Here is a 19,565-nt window from a genome sequence, read left to right as displayed (position 1 = left end):
TGCCCCCCCCCCACCCCCCCGAGACAGATTCCGACGTCTCGCGCGACGCCCGCGTATCACGGTTTAGTTTCGGCCCGCAATGGAAAATAGCCGTGCCAGGTGTGTGTGGGACGGCCCCCACATACACCCGGCACGGCTCGCATGTGCCAATGGAAAAAAAAAGAAAACGAGTGTGAGCTATGTATATATGTATGCTGAACTTTTTTTCGCACCGTACGTAGCCAGCCGTGCTAATCGTATTTGTAGGGTTTGGATAGTCACGACGTGTTTGTTTACTGTTGCCGTGATTGTTGTTGTTGTTGACCCAGCGTGTGTTCAACGTCGTTGATGTTTCAGGGAACCGAGGGCCGACTTGGACATTCCCCCCGAAAGGGGGGGCACCACAGCTCCTACACGCCCCCTACCATGAGCCGTGAGACCCCCCCCCCTCCCCCCCCCGTCACGTCCCGCAAATCACACTAACACAAAACAAAGGCAAAGATCCCCCGTACAGCCTTTAACAGACTGTTGGGGGCAAGTGCTGTTCATGGAGGCCGGCACGGCACACGAGGGGGGGTGTGTGGCCATCACCACGCCCGGCCGTCTTTGTCTCCCCAGTGGCGATGTTTACACAGCACCAGGTACTAATTTGAGGCCGAGTCGACCTAGGGGATGCCCGGGCCCGGTTCAGATAATTGTCACTGGGTGTTGGCCGTGAGCGGGAATCGAACTGGGGTCGCCGGGTTCGTAGCGCAGCGTAGTGCTAACCGCTGCACCACCGCTCCCCGCAAATCACACGCACGAAAACAACGACCCCCTTGTGTTAGGGGCTGCTTGCGAGCACCTATTAAGGCCAGCTCAGCACACAAACGGGTGGTGTGGCGGAACCGACGCCCCGGCCGCCTTTGTCTCCCCAATGCTGATGCTTACGCACCGCCACCAGCTGAGTCGACGTTGGGAAGGCCCCGGGTGAGCTCAGGTAATCGTCGCAGATGTTGGTCATGAGCGAGAATCCAACTTGGGTGACTGGTTGCCACTGCCACCAACACTCTATCCCATCATTTCTCATGCAATCCCATCCCATCCATGACATCTTATCTCATCCATCTCATCCCTCCCACACCATCTTATCCATCCAGCTCAAACTCATCCACGCCATCTCATTTCCTGTCATCCCTTCCCATGGACACCATCTCGTCTCAACAATGTCATCCTACTCACACCATCTAAAATAATTCATCTCATCCCATCGACAGCATTTCATCTCCTGCCATCCATCTCATCTAATCTCATCCCATCCATCTCATTTCATCCATCTCATCCGATCCACGCCATCTCATCTCCTGTCTCACGCTGCCCCCACCTCTCTCCCCCATCCCCGTCTCAGAGATGCAGACCCTGGTGGAGCTCCACCTCCACGCCACGGAGGAGGAGGACGAGGAGGACCTCGAGGACAACGAAGACGAGCGGAGCGCAGACGGCGAAGACGACGACGGCGCCGGCGGCGGCGGCGGCGACGGCCATCGCGCCAGCCTCGTTCTCCACGTGCCCCCAGGTCCGGTCGCCCCCCACGGAGAAAAGGGGGGTGCCCGGGGGGGACTCCACGGCGACGCAGGGGAGCCCACGCCCGGGATGACAGCCGAGCCGGAGGCCGGGAGCCCCCCGAGCGTCGGGGCCCAGGGAGGTACGGACGCGAGATTTTTTTGTTTTGTTTTCCCGCGACTCTTTTCGCGTCGTTTTATTTCACCGTCGCAGACGGTACCGCGTAGTAGGTAAAACAAAAAAAGATAAAACAAGCGCGGCCTCGCCTTGCGGGCGCTCCCCACACGTGTGGACGCTCACACGAGTAGTTTGAAACGTCGAGGGCTAAGGTGTCGTTACCATTTCATTAATTTAATTCGATCTGTTCCTCTGCCCCCCTCCCCTCCCCCCTCCCCACCCCCTCGTTTAAAGATTCCGCAGGCGCCTGCGGGGGCGGAATTGGGGAAGGGAAGGAGCCGGGGACGGCCGAGGAGGTCGCGAATGTGACCTTTGAACCCAGGAGAAGGGTCACGTGGGCCCACGGACCGGGCGAGGCCGCTGGGGGCCCCCCTCACCTGGCCTCCCCCCCGATCCCCACAGGTAGACACCTGCGGGGCCCCCACCACCACCACCAGCACCACCACCAGTAACATGGCCATCATCACCACCAGAACTAACACCACCTCCACCACCAGCAGCACCACCACCACCAGCACCATCACCACCAGCACCACCACCAGTAACATGGCCATCATCACCACCAGAACTAACACCACCATCACCACCACCACCAGCACCACCACCACCAGCAACACCACCACCAGCACCATCAGCACCATCACCACCACCACCAGTACCACCACCACCAGCAGCACCACCACCAGCACCATCACCACCAGCAGCACCACCAGCAGCACCACCAGCAGCACCACCACCACCACCAGCACCACCACCACCAGCACCACCACCAGCACCACCACCAGCACCACCATCACCACCACCATTACCACCAGCACCACCAGCACCACCAGCACCATCACCACCAGCAGCACCACCACCACTAGCAGCACCACCACCACCACCAGCACCATCACCACCACCAGCACCACCACCAGCACCACCACCACCAGCACCATCACCACCGCCACCATCACCACCAGCACCACCAGCACCACCACCAGCACCACCAGCAATATCACCACCACCATCACCATCACCACCACCATCAGCACCACCACCACCAGCACCACCACCACCACCATCAGCACCACCACCATCAGCACCACCACCATCAGCACCACCACCATCAGCACCACCACCAGCACCATCACCACCACCATCAGCACCACCACCATCACCACCACCACCATCACCACCACCATCACCACCACCACCACCACCACCATCACCACCACCATCACCACCACCATCACCACCACCATCACCAGCACCATCACCACCACCACCACCACCATCAGCACCACCACCACCACCATCAGCACCACCACCAGCACCATCACCACCACCATCAGCACCACCACCAGCACCACCACCACCACCATCACCACCACCACCATCACCATCACCACCACCAGCACCATCACCACCACCTCCTACTACTACAACACGAGCACTACGATTGACTTATTCCCACCGCGCTCGCTGCGTCAAGCGATAGTGACATCGACTCCCCTCTTCAATGAATGATGATGCTGCTGCTGCGATGCACTCGCACGATGTGTGCTCACGTACTTCATTCACTTTCCTGTTTCTCCTGATTTTGCTTTACCTTTTCCCTATTTTGCACTCCTGTTGTTGTTGTTGATTTTCCCCTTGTTGTATTACACCATTGGGTTTAGCACGTGGGAGGCTTCCGCGAACAATATCATCCGAAATAAAAGGTATTTGTTTTTGTTGGGTTATGTCACGTGAATATTAATGTGTCGTTCGCCCACCACCACCCCGAACCCAAAAACAAACCTGAAAAACACTTTTTGTTCGTGGCACTTGCTGAGACCGCCCCCTACTTGACATCTGTGAAAAAGAGCTTCACAGCTCATCGGATTCATCCAGGACAAATACAGATTCTGATTCTGCGTAAGCAGTGCACGCTGGCTAGATGTTAACTACCTCGCCTGGTTTACAGGAGGTCGTGGGTTCGATCCCGAACCTGACGCCTGCTGTATATTTGGGATTTGCGTATCTCTCATTATCATCATCATCATCACGGTGGCTAGGAGATGTTTACTACCTCGCCTGGTATACAGGAGGTCGTGGGTTTGATGCCGACCCTGATGCCTGCTGCTGTATATTTGGAGTTTGCGTGTCTCTCTCTCTCCCCGTGGTCACGTGGATTGTTCCATCCACACTTAGAATCAACATTACTCGTTTAGAGTCTTTGGCTGCTACACATTTCCACGTGACGATAACCCTACTTCGTTGAGCTGTCATTTGTGATGGCCAGGTCGCTTCTGAAATCGAGCTGCATTGCAGCTCAGTGTGGGCCTTACCAGTAAAAATAAAACATTGTTTATTTTGTTGTTCTAGATTTAAAGCTTTCGTGACTGCTAGGATCCATACTCTTTGGTGACTTTACCCAATAGAACCAAAGAGTATTTTGTTGTTGTTGTTGAGAATTTCATTTTTTTCGGGTTTTTTTTTCTTTTTTAGTTTAAATAGTCGGCGCGTTTGCCGCGTACAAGCGATCGTGGCGGCCGTTAACTTGCTCGCTTTAAAAAAAAAAAGTGAGACGCAGCTACAGCAGCAGCAGCGTCAACAACAAACAACAGCAAAAGTCGCGCAGCCGTGTCGAGTGTCAGGGTTTGTGCAACGCGTTCGTACTGCTGCAACCCCGACGGGATAGCGACTCGGGTTTGTGAGAGCGACCCATTCATTGCGCCCCCCCCCTCTCCCTCCCTCCAAACCTCCCTGCCCCCCTCCCCCCACCCACTCAGTGCTGTGGGTGTTCGGTAATTCAGAGGAATGCTCGGGGTGGGTAAGGGGAGGGAGGAGGTCGCGCCGTCGCTAATTGATGGTAATTTGGCCGTGGGTCGCGAGTAACGGAATATTGAAGGCAAGCGGCTGAATCGCGCAGTGTGTGAGTGGTGCGAGCGGGAAGGGCGGTACGAGGGGGGAAAGCTCCACCACCATCAACCAACCAACCCACCCACACCCGACTGCATCATTCACCATCGACACAATCAACAACACCACCATCATCGCCCCAGACTCAATCATCGCCAGTGTGACTGCGTCGGATTAAACCGGCGCAGGCTGCTGCTGCTGCCGTTTGCGCTGCGCTACGAACCCCGCTCACGGCCACCGACGCCGCTGACGATTATTAAAGCTGATCCGGTCCTGGGCCTCCCTCTAAGTCGACTCGGTCTTAAATGAGTCGCTGGTGCGGTGTGTGGTAAACATCGTCACTGGGGAGGCAAAGGCGGCCGGGCGTGGTGTTGGGCCACCCACCCCCTCGTGTGCCGTGCCGGCCTTCATAGGTGCTGCTACTCGCTAACAGCACTTGCCCCTACAGTCTATTGCAGGCTATACGGGGGAACTTTGTCTTTGTGCGTGAGAGAGTGTGTGGGGAGCGGTAGTGCAGTGGGCAGTAGCTACCGCGCTGCGCTACGAACCCCGGAGCCACCCGAGTTCGATTCCCGCTCACGGCCACAAACATCTAAGACGATTATCTGATCCGGTCCTGGGCCTCGCCTAGATCGACTCGGCCTTAAATGATGACCTGGTGCGGTGTGTAAACATCGTAACTGGGGAGACAAAGGCGGCCGGGCGTGGTGTTGGGCCACCCACCCCCTCGTGTGCCGTGCCGGCCTTCATAAGTGCTGCTGCTCGCTAACAGCACTTGCCCCTACAGTCTATTGCAGGCTATACGGGGGAACTTTGTCTTTGTGCACGCGCGTGGTTGATAAGGGATTGAGCAGGAGTCAAGGTTAGCAGTGAAGTTAAAATCTCTCGCCGCGAGTAAACGCGAGTTCAATGCGGGTTCAGGAGGTGGTGGTGTTCATTGCAATGTGGATTGTGGGGGGAGCGGTAGTGTAGTGGTTAGCGCCCTGCGTCTACGAACCTGGCCACCCGGGTTCGATTCCCGATTCCCGTTCACGGACGATTTTCTGAACCCGGTCCTGGGCCGGTCCCCTAGGTCGACTCAGCCTCAAACGAATGCGTTGGCGTGGCTGCGTAAAACATCGCCAATTTGGGGGGGGGGGGAGAGAGACAAAGGCGGTCGGGCGTGGTGCTGACCACCTTTCGTGGATGCCGCTGCTCGCTAACAGCGGTGGGGGGAATCTTTGTCCACGTCGATCGCAATGTTTGGGATAATTTCGTCCGACGCTGGTTACATTTGGCACGTGGGCTCGTGTTGTGCGTCGAGCCAAAGTCATCACGGAACGGAGAAGGAGACCGAACACCGCTCCCAGCCGGTTCTAGCGCTGCTGCTGCCACGCTGTCGGGCGCCCCCCCCCCCCCACCACCACCACCCCCCTAACTCACGTTCCTTTGCTTTGTGAGCCACAGCGTCGACGCGGTATCGAGTGTGGGCGTTTAAACGTTCAGCACTGGGAGGTGCGGGGTTGGGAAGACTTAAAGGCGGTCGGTCGGTCGGTCGTTTTTTGCTATTCCCCCCCCCCCCCACGTGCAGCCGCGAGCGACCTTCACAGCCGCTGCCGCTTGCTCACAGGGCCACGCCGCCCCGTGTAGCCTTGAGCAAGACTGCTGCCGCTGGAGGGAGGCATCGTGGCTGTCAGCGAGCGCCTATGAAGGCGACCGGCACTGTGGCTCACTAAGCACCATGTGCTCATTTGAGGCCGAGTCGACGTTAGGGGAGGCCCGTGTCCGGTTCAGATAAGTGTTGGTGGCCGTGAGCGGGAATCGAACTCAGGTGGCCGGGGTGTAGCGGTTAGAGCGCCGACTTCAATTCCGGCTGACGGGCAACACCAGTGACGCATGGTCTGACTGAATCCGGTCCTGGGGGGAGACAAAGGCGGCTCGCTGCTCGCTGACAGCACTTGCCCCAACGGCCCCTTGCAGGCTATGCGGGGCATCTTTGTCTGAGTGCGCGTGGAGTTTGACCGGAGGGGGGGGCAGTAGCCTCAGCGCGCCACGCCCAAGGATCGTGAGCTCATTTACGAACAGAGGACCGACCTTTAACATTTGGTTTAACGCATAGTTGTAGGTGGAGTAGCGGGCTTTCGCGACCAATATCATCCATAATAGTTTTTTCTGGGGTTAGATCGCGTAAATATATAAATGCGTCGGTAAACCCGCCACCACCCGACACAGCCAATTAGTAAAAGTGTTTGTCACGTAAATAGAACGTGGCCAATTCGTTACCAGTTCAGCACTAACCGGTGTGTTGGAGAGCAAATCCACAACATTCACAATCTGTTTAACACGTAGTATTAAGCTTTCACAACCAATATCCATTAGAGGTTTTTTTTGTTGGGTTAGATCACGTAAATATATAAATGTGTCGTTAAACCGGCCACCACCCGACACAGCCAATCAGTCAAGGGTTGTCACGTGAACAGAACGTGGCCAATTCGTCACTAGCTCAGCACCACCGGTTGTGTGTTGGAGCGCAAAGCCGCGACATTTCGCAATCCGAGTACGACGTTTCGCCAGTAATTACAACCAGCATCATCAGGTGGACAGCAACCAGATTTGTGGAGGGATAGGTGTGATGACGCCACTTGTGAGCCCTTCACGCGCGAAGGGGCGGGGGGGTATTAACGCAGGAGGCGTGAAGGTGTTCAAAGGCCAAATAGACACCGATTTGAAGGCACTGGGTCCACGTTAACCACCCGCACTTCGTGGGAAAACGTGTCAAACAAATGCGCTGCGATTATGTCCTCGAAACCGATTGGGGGGCTACATCAGTCACGGCCTCTTTTATGGCTTTGCCTCACCGGTGTTCGAGAGCTAATAATGACACAAGGCAGGCAGCACAAGGGCAATGCAACACGGCAAAGCATTAATACAGCGCTCTGTGTGTTTGTGTGAGACAGCTGGCTGTCCAGTAGCGTGTACACACACAATGTTGTGTCTTTGTATGTATTTGTGTGTGTCTGTGTGTGTATCTCTGTATGTGTCTGTGTGTGTATCTCTGTATGTGTCTGTGTGTGTATCTCTGTATGCATCTGTGTGTGTATCTCTGTATGTATCTGTGTGTGTATCTCTGTATGTATCTGTGTGTGTATCTCTGTATGTATCTGTGTGTGTATCTCTGTATGTATCTGTGTGTGTATCTCTGTGTATCTCTGTGTGTATCTCTCTCTATGTATCTGTGTGTGTATCTCTGTATGTGTCTGTGTGTGTATCTCTGTATGTGTCTGTGTGTGTATCTCTGTATGCATCTGTGTGTATCTCTGTATGTGTCTGTGTGTGTATCTCTGTATGTATCTGTGTGTGTATCTCTGTATGTGTCTGTGTGTGTATCTCTGTACGTGTCTGTGTGTGTATCTCTGTATGTATCTGTGTGTATATCTCTGTATGTATCTGTGTGTGTATCTCTGTATGTGTCTGCGTGTATCTCTGTATGTGTCTGTGTGTTTATCTCTGTATGTATCTGTGTGTGTATCTCTGTATGTGTCTGTGTGTGTATCTCTGTATGTATCTGTGTGTGTATCTCTGTGTGTATCTCTGTGTGAGTATCTCTGTATGTGTCTGTGTGTGCATCTCTGTGTCTGTATCTCTGTATGTATCTGTGTATGTATCTCTGTGTGTATCTCTGTGTGTATCTCCGTGTGTGTATCTCTGCATGTGTCTGTGTGTGTATCTCTGTATGTGTCTGTATGTGTATATCTGTATGTATCTGTGCGTATCTCTGTATGTGTCTGTGTGTGTATCTCTGTATGTATCTGTGTGTGTATCTCTGTATGTATCTGTGTGTGTATCTCTGTATGTGTCTGTGTATGTATCTCTGTATGTGTCTGTGTGTGTATCTCTGTATGTGTCTGTATCTCTGTATGTGTCTGTGTGTGTATCTCTGTATGTATCTGTGTGTGTATCTCTGTATCTATCTGTGTGTGTATCTCTGTATGTGTGTGTGTATATATCTCAGTATGTATCTATGTGTGTATCTCTGTATGTGTCTGTGTGTGTGTCTCTGTATGAATGTTCGAACGCTCACTGCGGAGGAGAGGCTGCCACTCCTCTGTCGGGAGCTGGACCGGTACCGCCTGGATCTATGTGGCATTCAGGAGGTCCGGTGGACCGGCTCTGGCTCCTGCCACCATGAGGGGTGGACAGTCCTCTACTCGGGGCAGGAGACTGCCAAACAACAGGGAGTGGCTCTTCTTTGAACAAAATAATGAAGGGGGTGTGGGAGCGTGGCGGTGAGGTGTGGGAAGCTTTAAGCCCCAGGCTACTTTAGGCTCGCATTCCCATCAACCGAAGGCGAGGAATGGTGGTCGTGGTTACTTATGCCCCCACCGAAGATGAACATCCGTGGAGGGATGCAGGCAAAGCCGATGAGTCAGATGCCTTCTATGACCTCCTGTCACAGGTGCTGGCTAAAGTGGCCCCTCGGGATAGAGTCATCATGTTGGGTGACTTCAATGCCCGAGTTGGTCATGATACTGGCACCTGGTCTGGAGTGATTGGAGGGCATGGGCCAGATCAGCTCAATAACAACGGTAGGAGGCTGCTAGATTTTTGTGCAGCCCATGGGCTTGTAATTACCAACACGCTGTTCCGGCATCGACGCATCCACACAACATCATGGATGCATGCCGGGTCCAAGCAAGAACATCTGCTGGACTACATAGTGACGGACCAGCGGATGTGAGCCCATGTCCTTGACACCAGGACCTACCGTGGAGCTGATCTGCCCTCTGACCATCGACTAGTCATCTGTAAGATGCGCCTGCTATTCTTCCACTCCGGTGGTGGGTGTACACCCAGGACCCTATTCCAACCTAAAGTGGCCTGGTCTCAGTTATCTGATGAAAGTTGCAAGCGAGAATTTCATCATCGCTTGCGGCTGGGATTGGCATCGTCCCCCACTCCTCCTGATGTCGAGGGTAAATGGGCGAGGTTTAGGACTGTGACTCATGCAGCTGCAATGGCTGCTTTGGGTACGCGGTCCAGACCTCCCCAGAGACCCTGGCTGACAGAGGAGGTGTTCAGGATGGTTGAGAAAAAGCGACAGGCCCACTGTCATCGGCTACAGAATCCCACGTCAGAGAATGAGGAGGCTTACCGCAGCCTTCGCTCGGAGGTTCGGAGAGCCGTGAGGCGCTGCAAGGATGGGTGGTGGTCGCGGGTTGCTGAGGAGATGGAGTCTGCCTCAGTGGCCCGTGATCACAATTCTCTATTTAACTCCATCAAAAAAGTAACCTGCAGCACCACACCTATTACCATCATTAGGGGAAAAAACGGTGATCCAATCTCCGACCCCCAGGAACAGGTCTGCAGATTTGCTGAGCATTTCTGTGAGGTCCTGGGGGAGGTAAAATCCCTCAACCAGGAAAACATCGTGGCAAAAAGTGAGGATGACCCTGCTGAGGCTGCGGTGCCTCAAATATTGGAAGAAGTCACCCCCTGTGAGTGGCTGGCTGAGGTGCCATCTGTTGAGGAAGTACTGAAGGCAATCCGGAGTCTGAGACCAGGAAAGGCAGCGGACAGAGATGATCTCCCAAGCGAAATGCTGAGGGAGGGTGGCGTTTGTGCATAGACTGCCCTATATGACATCATAACAACGGTCTGGACCACTGGACGGGTTCCGCAGGATTGGAAGGATGCCCTGGTGGTCCCCCTTTTTAAGAAGGGGGACCGCACAGACTGTAACAACTACAGGGGCATCTCACTCGTCAGTGTGCCGGGAAAGGTCCTGGCAAGGATTATTCAGCATCGCCTTGCCAGGCACGCTGAGGAAAGGCTTGCGGAGCCCCAATACGGTTTCAGGAAAGGGCAGTCCTGCATAGATGCCATATTTTCTGTCCGTCTGCTACAGCAGAGGTGTAGGGAATTCCAACAAGACCTACATCTCTGCATTATTGACCTGGTCAAGGCCTATGATACCATCAGTAGGCCTGGGCTCTGGGTTGTTCTTTGTGCTTTTGGAGTACCTGACCCTCTGATCACGACCATTAAGGACCTTCATGATGGTGAGCCGGCCCGGGTAAAACTACGTGGCCGGGAGTCAGAGCCATTCCCTGTACACCTTGAGGTGCGACAGGGATGTCCTCTGGCTCCCACATGATTTAACATCTATTTTGACCACGTAGTTCGTGAAGCCTTCAATAGCTGTACCGAGGGAATCTCCATATGGTACAGATATAATGGGAGGCTGATCGACGCCCGGGAGCGGTCAAGGGATGGCTCCCTATTGCTCAACCACGTTATGTATGCTGATATTTTGGTAATAGCTGCTCATTCAGAGGAGGAATTGGAGACGCTGCTGCTGAGACTGGAGCGTGCCACTAAGAGGTGGGGCCTTACCATCAGCCCCACCAAAACTAAGCACCTGCCTGGGTATTTTGTACCATCGGACACTCCACCCCCACAACTCCCAATCGTTGATGGGGCCGTTGTGGAGAGAGTGGAGAGTTTCCCATACCTGGGCAGTGTGCTTATGACCGGCTCCAGTTTAACAGCAGAGGTCTCACTCCGAATCAGTCGAGCGGCAATATCTTTTCATCGGTTGCGTAAAGCTGTGTGGAAGCTACCTGGTCTGTCGCTCCGCACTAAGCTTCAGGTCTTCTCGGCCACGGTCATTCCCTCCCTTCTCTACGCTTGCGAAACGTGGACCCCCTTAATGGAACATCTTCGCGGGTTAGAAACATTTAGGCTGGCCTGCCTACGATCCATCCTAGGTTTAACCAGACTGGATTGTGTGAGGAGCTCACAAATCCTTGAAAGATCTGGGCAAGGTCCCATCGGTGAGCTCCTCCGGCAGGGGAAGGCTGCGATGGCTGGGTCATGTAGCCCGCATGCCCAGCCACCGCATGCCGAAACAGCTTTTGTTCGGCCGGATTGAGGGGGCTAAGCGGGCGCGGCACGGGCTAGAGAAGAGATGGAGTGATGTGGTACAGGAGAACGTGGAGCTGAGTGGACTTGCCGATGACTGGTACCAGCAGTGTCAAGATTGGCCTCTGTGGAGGAGGCTCGTGAAGGACGCTACTGGGCAGTTGGAGGTAGTCGCCCTCCAACAACAACGGAGGGCGGAGGAGCGACGCTCACAACAACGAGCGGAGCGCCGGGTGGCTAAAGCACAGCAGGTTGGCACAGTAGGGGGCACAGGTGGTGCATCAGCCAGTCATCTCAGTCAGTCGACCCGTGGCACCTGGGTCTGCCACGTGACCTCCTGCCAGCGGGCGTTCGACACTTCACGTGGCCTCAGGGTGCACATAGGCTGGCACAAGTGTCGTGGTGACGTCACCGCCATTTAGTGGCGAATGGCGGTTGTTGTTGTTGTTGTTGTCTCTGTATGTGTCTGTGTGTGTATTTCTGTGTGTATCTCTGTATGTGTCTGTGTGTGTATCTCTGTATGTGTCTCTGTGTGTATCTCTGTATGTGTCTCTGTGTGTATCTCTGTATGTGTCTGTGTGTATGTGTATCTGTGTGTGCATCTCTATATGCGTCTGTGTGTATGTGTATCTGTGTGTATGTGTATCTGTGTGTGTATCTATGTGCGTGTGTATCTCTATATATGTACGTGTGTGTCTCTCTATGTATATGTTTGCGTCTATCTCTGCATGTATCTGTGTGTATATATGTATCTATATGTATCTGCGTGCATGTCTGTGTGTGAGACAGCTGTCTCCCGCAGAGAACACAACGTCCACACAACGTCCACACAACGTACTCACAACGTTGCCCCACGTTCGACAGCATAGCCGAATGGAGAGTGAATCCAATCCGCATAGCGGAGCGAATTTTTTTTATACAAATAGGCAGGCCGCGTACCCAGCGCGGAATCACACAAACCGAACACGCGTAGAGCGAGGGAAATCTGCGTGTAACGGGCGACGTTTCAGGGCACTGGCCCTTTGTCACAGCACGGAGAGAGGCCAGCAGAGAGAGTGGACGATACGGGCTAGAGACTGCGCTGTTTAACACCATGGTGGAGTGCGCTAGGAGATGTTGACTACCTCGCGTGGTATACAGGAGGTCGTGGGTTCGATCCCGACCCTGACGACGCCTGCTGCTGTATATTTGGAGTTTGCGTGTCTCTCTCTCTCATCATCATCATCACGGTGGCTAGGAGATGTTGACTACCTCGCCTGGTATACAGGAGGTCGTGGGTTCGATCCCGACCCTGACGACGCCTGCTGCTGTATATTTGGAGTTTGCGGTGTCTCTCATCATTATCATCATCACGGTGGCTAGGAGATGTTAACTACCTCGCTTGGTCTACAGGAGGTCGTGGGTTCGATCCCGACCCAGACGACGCCTGCTGCTGTATATTTGGAGTTTGCGTGTCTCTCTCTCTCATCATCATCACGGTGGCTAGGAGTTGTTGACTACCTCGCGTGGTCTACAGGAGGTCGTGGGTTCGATCCCGACCCTGACGACGCCTGCTGCTGGATATTTGGAGTTTGCGTGTCTCTCTCTCATCATCATCATCACGGTGGCTAGGAGATGTTGACTACCTCGCCCGGTATACAGGAGGTCGTGGGTTCGATCCCGACCCTGACGACGCCTGCTGCTGTATATTTGGAGTTTGCGGTGTCTCTCATCATCATCATCACGGTGGCTAGGAGATGTTGACTACCTCGCCTGGTCTACAGGAGGTCGTGGGTTCGATCCCGACCCTGACGACGCCTGCTGTTGTATATTTGGAGTTTGCGGTGTCTCTCTCTCATCATCATCATTACGGTGGCTAGGAGATGTTAACTACCTCGCCTGATCTACAGGAGGTCGTGGGTTCGATCCCGACCCTGACGCCTGCTGTATATTCTAGATTTGAAGCTTTCGTGACTGCAACGATCCATACTCTTTGGTTCTCTTCGGTAAAGTCACGTAGGTAAAAAATAAAACAACAAAAAATCACGACGTTTTGGCCACAACACAAGTGGCCTTCATCAGGTGAAGGGATCAGGCTGTCACGAGGACAGCGTTGGAATGGAGACAGTCAAGCCCAGGTCACGTCCTTTAAGCTGTGTGGGAGGAAACAAAACGCTTTGACAAAGGAATTAGCATAAAATGCTCATAGAGTACCGACTTGGAGTTTGCGTGTCTCTCTCTCATCATCATCACGGTGGCTGGGATATGTTAACGACCTCGCCCCAGTTTGTGGAACGCCTTGTATGTATGTACGTGCGTTGAACTTCTTTCGCACCGTACGTAGCCAGCCGTGCCAAATCGGAGGTGCGATGCCTTGTCCCAGACCGCGAGGTACACTCTGTCAGTCGAGGGGGTTTTTTTTCTCGCACTCGTCTGAAAACCACACTTACCTTCTCTCGCGTACCCGTCCGTGTCAGGGTCGTTTTGCCTTTTAGTTTTAATGTTAAGGGGCTTTGCTGCTGCTGTTGTTGTTGCTGCTGCTTTCTTTAAACTGGGAATCTGTCGTAAAAGCTCTGCGAAGCCTCGCGTGAATGGCGCTACATATATATACACATATACAGGGGGTGCTTCGACAAAATCTGAACACTGCTGAGAATTTGCAACGACGCCACAAGAAATGCTGCCTCGGGGCTCTGGAGCCCACCTGGGGAAGATTCCAGGCCACGCGTTGACAACGCTGGCGAACAAGTGGGAGACTTTGATTTAAAGCTTTCGTGACTGCATTGATTCATATTTTGGGTTCTTTCGGTAAAGTCACGTTGAAGGGAAACAATAAAATAATAAAAAAATTATCACGACGTTTCGACTGCAACACAAGCAGTTGTCATGATGATGCTGATGACTGCTTGTGTTGCAGTCGAAACGTCGTGAGAATTTTATTGTTTTATATATATTTTATTACTTTATTGTTTCCCTTCAACGTGACTTTACCGAAAGAACCAAGAATATATAAGTGGGAGACTCTTTGACTTTTTGAACTGATTAACATTACATTTGTTATCATGTTACAGTGTATTATTATACTTTTTCCCATTAATAACGACAGTCCCATCTGAGTGTTTAAAAAAAAAATGTAAGCACCCTGTATGTTTAAAAAAACAGATTTTTTTTTACTCCGTTATTATTATTATTTTTCCCCCGCTCGCACGCTTCAACCACCCGCGCCGGTTCACCGCGGGTGAACCGGCGCGGGTGGGCATCCGGACGACGGACGGCACGTGGTGTGGGTTATTTATTTATATAATCGTCACAACGGGGCCCGCGCTGTCTGATTGGGTAACGAGAGGAGGGAGCGGGCGGGCCTCCGTGAGGAGGGGAGGGGGGCGGAGTCATTTCAATGACGGCTTTGCCCGAGTAATGCGACGCTGTGTTTCCATAACCTTGGCGCTGCACGATAAACAAACGCAACGACGCACGCGCAAAGACAAAGATCCCCCTTGTAGCCTGTAACACACGCGCACACACACACGCACACACGCGCACACACACACGCGCACACACACACGCACACACACACACACGCACACACACACACACAAAAGACAAAGATCCCCCATATAGCCTTAACAGACTGTAGGGGCAAGGGCTGTTAGCGAGCACCTATGAAGGCCGGAACGGTACACGAGGGGGTGGGTGGCCAGCACCGCACCCGACCGCCTTTGTCTCCCTAGTGGCAATGTTTACACACCGCACCAGGTACTCATTTGAGGCTGAGTCGACCTAGGGGAGGCCCGGGACCGGTTCAGATAATCGTCACTGGTGTTGGCCGTGAACGGGAATCGAACCCGGGTCGCCAGGTTCATAGCGCAGCGAGCTAACCGCTACACTATCGCTCCCCATACACACGCACACACACACACAGCACACACACAGACACACGTGCACACACACACACACGCGCACACACACACAGACACGCACACACACACAGACACACAACAACAACCGCCATTCGCGACTAAGTGGCGGTGACGTCACCACGACGCTTGTGCCAGGCCATGTGCACCTTGAGGCCACGTGGAGTGTCGAACGCGCGCTAGCAGGAGGTCACGGGGCAGACCCAGGTGCCACCGGTCGACTGAATGAGATGATTGGCTGATGCACCACCTGTGCCCCCTACTGTGCCAACCTGCTGTGCTTTAGCCACCCGGCACTCCGCTCGTTGTTGTGAGCGTCGCTCCTCCGCCTTCCGTTGTTGTTGGAGGGCGACTGCCTCCAACTGCCCAGTAGCGTCCTTCACGAGCCTCCTCCACAGAGGCCGATCTTGACACCGCTGGTACCAGTCATCGGGAAGTCCACTCAGCTCCACGTCCTCCTGTACCACGTCACTCCATCTCTTCTCTAACCCGTGCCGCGCCCGTTTAGCCCCCTCGATCCGGCCGAACAAAAGCTGTTTCGGCATGCGGTGGCTGGGAATGCGGGCTACATGAACCAGCCAACGCAAGCCTTTCCTGCCGGATGAGCTCACCGATGGGACCTTGCCCAGATCTTTCAAGGATTTTTGAGCTCCTCACACGATCCAGCCTGGTTAAACCCAGAATGGATCGTAGGCAGGCCAGCCTAAATGTTTCAAACCGGCGAAGATGCTCCATTAAGGGGGTCCACGTTTCGCAAGCGTAGAGAAGGGAGGGAATGACCGTGGCCGAGAAGACCTGAAGCTTAGTGCGGAGCAACAGACCAGATAGCTTCCACACAGCGTTACGCAACCGATGAAAAGATATTGCCACTCGACTGATTCGGAGTGAGACCTCTGCTGTTAAACTGGAGCCGGTTATAAGCACACTGCCCAAGTATGGGGAACTCTCCACTCTCTCCACAACTGCCCCATCACCGATTGGGAGTTGTGGGGGTGGAGTGCCCGATGGTACAAAATACCCAGGCAGGTCCTTAGCTTTGGTGGGGCTGATGGTAAGGCCCCATCTCTTAGTGGTACGCTCCAGTCTCAGTAGCAGCATCTCCAACTCCTCCTCTGAATGAGCAGCTATTACCAAATCATCAGCATAGATAACATGGTTGAGCAATAGGGAGCCATCCCTTGACCGCACCCGGGCATCGATCAGCCTCCCATTATATCTGTACCAAATGGAGATTCCCCCGGTACAGCTATTGAAGGCTTCACGAACTACGTGATCAAAATAGATGTTAATTAATGTGGGAGCCAGAGGACATCCCTGTCGCACACCAAGGTGTACAGGGAATGGCTCTGACTCCCGGCCACGTAGTTTTACCCGGGCCCGCTCACCATCATGTAGGTCCTTAATAATCGTGAGCAGAGGGTCAGGGACTCCAAAAGCACGAAAAACAACCCAGAGCCCAGGCCTACTGATGGTATCATAGGCCTTGACCAGGTCAATAAAGCAGAGATGTAGGTCTTGTTGGAATTCCCTACACCTCTGCTGTAGCAGACGGACAGAAAATATGGCATTGTACAGGACCGCCCTTTCCTGAAACCGCATTGGGGCTCCGCAAGCCTCTCCTCAGCGTGCCTGGTGAGGCGATGTTGAATAATCCTTGCCAGGACCTTTCCCGGCACACTGAGGAGTGAGATGCCCCTGTAGTTGTTACAGTCTGTGCGGTCCTCCTTCTTAAAGAGGGGGACCACCAGGGCATCCTTCCAATCCTGCGGAACCCGTCCAGTGGTCCAGACTGTTGTTATGATGTCATATAGGGCAGTCTGTGCACAAACGCCACCCTCCCTCAGCATTTCGCTTGGGAGATCATCTCTGCCCGCTGCCTTTCCTGGTCTCAGACTCCGGATCGCCTTCAGTACTTCCTCAACAGATGGTACTTCAACCAGCCACTCACAGGGGGTGACTTCTTCCAATTTTTTGAGGCACCGCAGCCTCAGCAGGGTCATCCTCACTTTGTGCCACGATGTTTTCTTGGCTGAGGGATTTCCCCTCCCCCAGGACCTCACAGAAGTGCTCAGCAAATCTACAAACCTGTTCCTGGGGGTCGGAGATTGGATCACCGTTTTTCCCCCTAATGATGGTAATAGGTGTGGCGCTGCAGGTTACTTTTTTGATGGAGTTAAAGAGAGATTTGTGATCGCGGGCCACTGAGGCAGACTCCATCTCCTCAGCAACCCGCGACCACCACCCATCCTTGCAGTGCCTCACGGTTCTCCGAACCTCCGAGCGAAGGCTGCGGTAAGCCTCCTCATTCTCTGACGTGGGATTCTGTAGCCGATGACAGTGGGCCTGTCGCTTTTTCTCAACCATCCTGAACGCCTCCTCTGTCAGCCAGGGTCTCTGGGGAGGTCTGGACCGCGTACCCAAAGCAGCCATTGCAGCTGCATGAGTCACAGTCCTAAACCTCACCCATTTACCCTCGAGATCAGGAGGAGTGGGGGACGATGCCAATCCCAGCCGCAAGCGATGATGAAATTCTTGCTTGCAACTTTCATCAGATAACTGAGACCAGGCCACTTTAGGTTGGAATGGGGTCCTGGGTGGACAGCCACCACCGGAGTGGAAGAATGGCAGGCGCATCTTACAGATGACTAGTCGATTGTCAGAGGGCAGATCAGCTCTACGGTAGGTCCTGGTGTCAAGGACATGGGCTCGCATCCGCTGGTCCGTCAATATGTAGTCCAGCAGATGTTCTTGCTTGGACCCGGCATGCATCCATGATGTTGTGTGGATGCGCCGATGCCCGAACAGCGTGTTGGTAATTACAAGCCCATGGGCTGCACAAAAATCTAGCAGCCTCCTACCGTTGTTATTGAGCTGATCTGGCCCATGCCTTCCAATCACTCCAGACCAGGTGCCAGCATCATGACCAACTCGGGCATTGAAGTCACCCAACATGATGACTCTATCCCGAGGGGCCACTTTAGCCAGCACCTGTGACAGGAGGTCATTGAAGGCATCTGACTCATCGGCTTTGCCTGCATCCCTCCACGGATGTTCGTCTTCGGTGGGGGCATAAGTAACCACGACCACCACTCCTCGCCTCCGGTTGATGGGAAGGCGAGCCCAAAGTAGCCTGGGGCTTACAGCTTCCCACACCTCACCGCCACGCTCCCACGCACCCTTTATTCTTTGTTTGGCAGTCTGCTGCCCCGAGTAGAGGACTGTCCACCCCTCATGGTGGCACACATACACGCTCACACACACGCACACACGCTCACACACACACGCTCACACACACACACGCACGATGCTCTCCCGCATCCCAACGCGCCGCCGCTGCTTCATTTCAGCCGCGTGCAGATCGGCGACCCCGGAAGAGAGAAAAAAAATATCCTCGCCCGGCACACCACGTCCAGTTAACGTTTTCTCGCTGTGAGAAACCTTGAGCCACTGTTGCAGCTGCTACGCCAGGAATTGGGGTCGAACCACCATCGAGAGCAGTGGTTCTCCTCCATTTTCTTCTTCTTCACCTGGGGGTGCACGCTGCACCCCCTGGGGGTGCGAGATAACTTAATTCTGTTTCATCAACACCCTCCACGTGTTTACGATTGAGAATCAAAAGGGGTGCAAGACCGCAGTGAAGCTGCTTCAGCACCACTGCGGTCTCGACATTGACAAGGAATACTGGTAGGAACCTCCTGGTTACACCACCAGCCCACAGGGGATTATTGTGTCCGTCCGTCCGTCCGTCGTGCATCCAAAAATGGGAGGGGTGGGGCTGGGTAGAGAGGGGAGGGTGGGGAGGGGCTGGGTGGAGAGGGAGAGGTTGGGTGGGGAGGGTGGGGAGGGTGGGGAGGGGCTGGGTGGGGAGGGGCTGGGTGGGGAGGGTGGGGTGTGGGAGGGGTGGGGCTGGGTGGGGGGTGGGAGGGGAGGGGCTGGATGGGGGGTGGGAGGGGTGGGGCTGGGTGGGGAGAGGCTGGTCACCCCGTGGTGCCCTTATAAAACTCAACGTTTCACCTACTCACGCCGGCTTGTGCCCGCCCTCACAGTCGGGCATATTGTGCGGGATACACCACGTGGTGCCGCCGTTGACCGTGGCCATTGACCGAGCAACCCAACGTTCCTACCAGCTCCCTCCGCAGGAGAATGTGTTTTCTTGAGAAGCGCTCTTTTGTGTGTTTAGTGTTG

General features: G+C 54.1%; 1 protein-coding gene across 2 annotated transcripts in view; it reads left to right on the top strand.

The window, feature by feature from the left end:
* LOC116954755 (uncharacterized) overlaps window positions 1–19,565 on the top strand; it is a 43,053-nt gene that overhangs the window by 16,327 nt on the left and 7,161 nt on the right. For both annotated transcript variants that reach the window (XM_032975528.2, XM_032975527.2), the window contains exons 4-6: window positions 337–412; window positions 1,367–1,663; window positions 1,933–2,100. In XM_032975528.2, coding sequence (XP_032831419.2) covers window positions 337–412; window positions 1,367–1,663; window positions 1,933–2,100 — 541 coding nt within the window. The remainder of the gene's footprint in view (window positions 1–336; window positions 413–1,366; window positions 1,664–1,932; window positions 2,101–19,565) is intronic.

The sequence above is a fragment of the Petromyzon marinus genome, chromosome 56, assembly GCF_048934315.1.
Source record: "Petromyzon marinus isolate PM22_M1 ecotype Great Lakes invasive population chromosome 56, UKy_Petmar_22M1.pri1.0, whole genome shotgun sequence".
Taxonomy (NCBI): Eukaryota; Metazoa; Chordata; class Hyperoartia; order Petromyzontiformes; family Petromyzontidae; genus Petromyzon; species Petromyzon marinus.
This window is presented reverse-complemented; position numbering and strand designations above follow the sequence as displayed.